Raw genomic sequence first — 3,393 nt, 5'->3', positions numbered from 1 at the left:
GAATCATGCAGACCAATCAAGAATTTCATGATATAGTCAGCTTCTTGTTGATCAGCAAGATTCTTCAATACTGCATAGGTACATTTTTCCAAAAATCCACAATTACAAGTTGGAAGGGGACGATAACTAATATGTTCATCCCATAGTGCTTTGAAAGCACTAAAATACTCAGTGACTGAATTTGAGCCTTGAGAGATAGAACTTAAGGATTTCTCTAAGGCAAATACTCTTGGACCATCACTACGCAGGTATCGAATCTTTAACTCATTCCAGATGTCAGCAGCACTATTGAAATAAAGAAGACTACCTCGAATTTTCTTTGCAATGGAATTCATTAGCCAAGAAAGCACAAGATTGTTGGCTCGCAACCAAGCAATCTTAAGTCGAGAATTAGTAGAATTAGGCTGAGGCAAACTCCCATCGATGAAGGCAACTTTGTTCTTGACTGTGAGAGCAATTGTGATGGACTGACTCCAAGCCACATAGTTGTCACCAGAAAATATTTCAGATACAAGAAGGGCTCCAGGATTATCAGATGGATGCAAGTAGTAGTGACTTGAGGAATCATCAGATGGATTCCCCAAAGGAAAAGAAGAATTTTCAGAAAAATTATTATTAGAGGATTCTGCCATAGAAGCAGAAGAAACGAAAACAAGAATTGTAAAAGAAAAATCAAGAGGGCAGCGGAATGTTTATGGATGATGATACCATGTAAAATTCTGTAACTTCAAGATTGAGAAGAACAGAGAACTTGAAATGTAAACTAAAGATTGAGAACAAAAATTCAATGTGAATTTATTATTCTTCAGAATTGAATGCATAATACCTTTACAACCTTTCTATTTATAGACACGTATGCTAACTAACTTCACTTTACAGAAGATATTCACTTAACACTCTAACTAATTATCACATTTGCATTTGGATTTAATTTCACTATTATTTGGAATTATCTCATTTTGCACTCTGACTTCACTTTTCTGTTTAGCTTCTTTTGACTTCAACTCCAAAGCTTCAATTTGAGTTTGTATATTCCAACAAATACCATGCAATTTGGGAATTACTACGTGCACGATAGCTGCGAATTTTCTCTCTTTCTATGTACGAAATTTGCAAGTATTCAACAAATAACGTATACTATATCTCCTCATAACACTATAAATAAGGAAGCTCGCATCCTATTTTTAGCACAGAACCACAAACAAAAATGAAGCCCGTTAGCTCTTCAGTGCTTATTCCATTTGTTATTACACTTCTTTTCTCATTTTTATGGGCAACTTCGGCTCACACTCATGAAGACTTCCTTCAATGCCTGACCCTTCATGCTGGAAACTCCACCTCCTCAATTTCTCAAGTCATTTACACCCCATTCAATTCCTCATATTCATCTGTATTGGAATTCTCCATACGAAATCCTAGATTCTCAACACCAGCCACCCCGAAACCTCTAGTCATTATTACGCCATTGCATGTCTCCCAAATTCAAGCAACCATTAAGTGTTCCCAAAAATATGGCATGCAAATAAGAGTTAGAAGCGGTGGTCATGATTATGAGGGCCTTTCTTATGTTTCATATGTTCCATTTGTCATAATCGATCTGATAAATCTTCGTTCAATCAATGTTGATGTAGAAAATGGCACTGCATGGGTAGAAGCCGGTGCCACCATCGGTGAAGTATACTATAGGATTGCCGAGAAAAGTAGAAACTTTGGCTTTCCGGCGGGAGTTTGCCCGACTGTGGGTGTTGGTGGACACTTCAGTGGGGGAGGGTACGTCACCATGTTGCGCAAATATGGCCTTGCTGCAGATAATATTGTTGACGCCCAAATGATTGATGTTAAGGGCAGAATCCTTGACAGAGAATCCATGGGAGAAGATCTATTTTGGGCCATTCGAGGAGGAGGAGGGGCCAGCTTTGGAGTCATTGTTGCGTGGAAAATCAAGCTGGTTCATGTTCCATCAACTGTGACTGTATTCACAGTTAATAGGAACTTGGAACAAAATGCAACCAAGCTTGTTCATCGGTGGCAATATGTTGCAGACAAGCTTGATGAAGACCTATTCATTCGCGTCAGCTTAAGTGCTGCTAATTCTAGCCAAGAAGGGAGGAGAACAATACAAGCTTCATTTAATTCCTTGTATCTCGGAGGGATAGATAATCTCCTTTCATTGATGCAAGAGAGCTTCCCAGAACTGGGTTTGGTAAGAGAAGATTGCACTGAAATGAGCTGGATTGAATCTACCCTCTACTTCGCGGGGTTTCCAAGTGGGGAATCCTTGGATGTACTGCTAAGCAGGACTCCTCTGACAAGACCAACTTTTTTCAAAGCAAAATCTGACTACGTGATGGAACCTATTCCAGAAGTTGGCTTGGAAGGGATTTGGGAGAGATTTTACCAAAAAGAGGCCGAGGAAGCAGAATTGATCCTGAGTCTGTATGGGGGAAGAATGAGTGAAATCTCAGAATCTGCAATTCCTTTCCCACATAGAGTTGGGAACATCTACAAAATCCAACACTTGGTGTATTGGGAAGAAGAAGGAATTGCGGCATCCAAGAGACATATAAGTTGGATCAGAAGGCTTTACAGTTACATGGCTGCCTATGTTTCAAAATCTCCGAGAGCTGCATACATCAATTATAGGGACCTTGACATAGAAACAAATAGTAAGGAAGGCAACACAAGCTATAGACGGGCAAGTATATGGGGTACTAAATATTTCAAGAGCAACTTTAACAGGTTGGTTCATGTGAAGACCATGGTCGATCCCACTAATTTCTTCAGGAATGAACAAAGCATCCCAGCTCTTTCATCTTAGTGATCAGAGGTGATTTTAATTACCGAAGATATTGTACTCAACAATAAATCCTCTCTATCATGTTTTACCTATTATTCCATTTAATAAGCACATATCATAAAGGGTTTCCACAAATTGAGGCATATAGTCTGCTGATGATGATGCGTATATATATATATGTATATAAAGAAAAATAAATATTGTATTTTGTGACATGTTTATGTTCCATTAATAATATATATATAGTTTTCGTTTACGTCAATTATATATTTTGATATGTTGGTTTGGTGGTTATGAATTAATGATACTCAATTACATCACTAATCAGCTCTTAGCCTCGTTTAGATACATAAATCTATCATTTCATCTGATCCTTATAATTTTTTCAAATTTCTTCTCAAAATGTAATAAACAATTTAACTTTTTTAAATTCTAAAATAATAATAATATTAAAAAATAATATTCTAATAATATTTTATTCAACTCATCTAAAATCATCTTATCTCATCTCATTTTATATCATTATCAAGGAGGCCTTAGCTCGATTATATATAATATTTAGAGCTACATAAAAGGTCTCTGACAATTGCTGGTCA

At 37.0% G+C, this 3,393-nt stretch overlaps 1 protein-coding gene across 1 annotated transcript; it reads left to right on the top strand.

Annotated features, from left to right (window-relative positions):
• Positions 1–1,203: 1,203 nt before the first annotated feature.
• Positions 1,204–2,818, top strand: LOC109018061 (berberine bridge enzyme-like 18). Its single transcript, XM_019000252.2, has one exon. It carries the CDS (start codon positions 1,208–1,210, stop codon positions 2,816–2,818), a length of 1,611 nt encoding a protein of 536 aa, XP_018855797.2. The 5' UTR covers positions 1,204–1,207.
• Positions 2,819–3,393: the final 575 nt, after the last annotated feature.

The sequence above is a fragment of the Juglans regia genome, chromosome 3 (assembly GCF_001411555.2).
Source record: "Juglans regia cultivar Chandler chromosome 3, Walnut 2.0, whole genome shotgun sequence".
In the NCBI taxonomy this organism is placed as follows: Eukaryota; Viridiplantae; Streptophyta; class Magnoliopsida; order Fagales; family Juglandaceae; genus Juglans; species Juglans regia.
The sequence above is the reverse complement of the archived record's forward strand: the minus strand, read 5'-3'. Positions and strand labels throughout refer to the sequence as shown.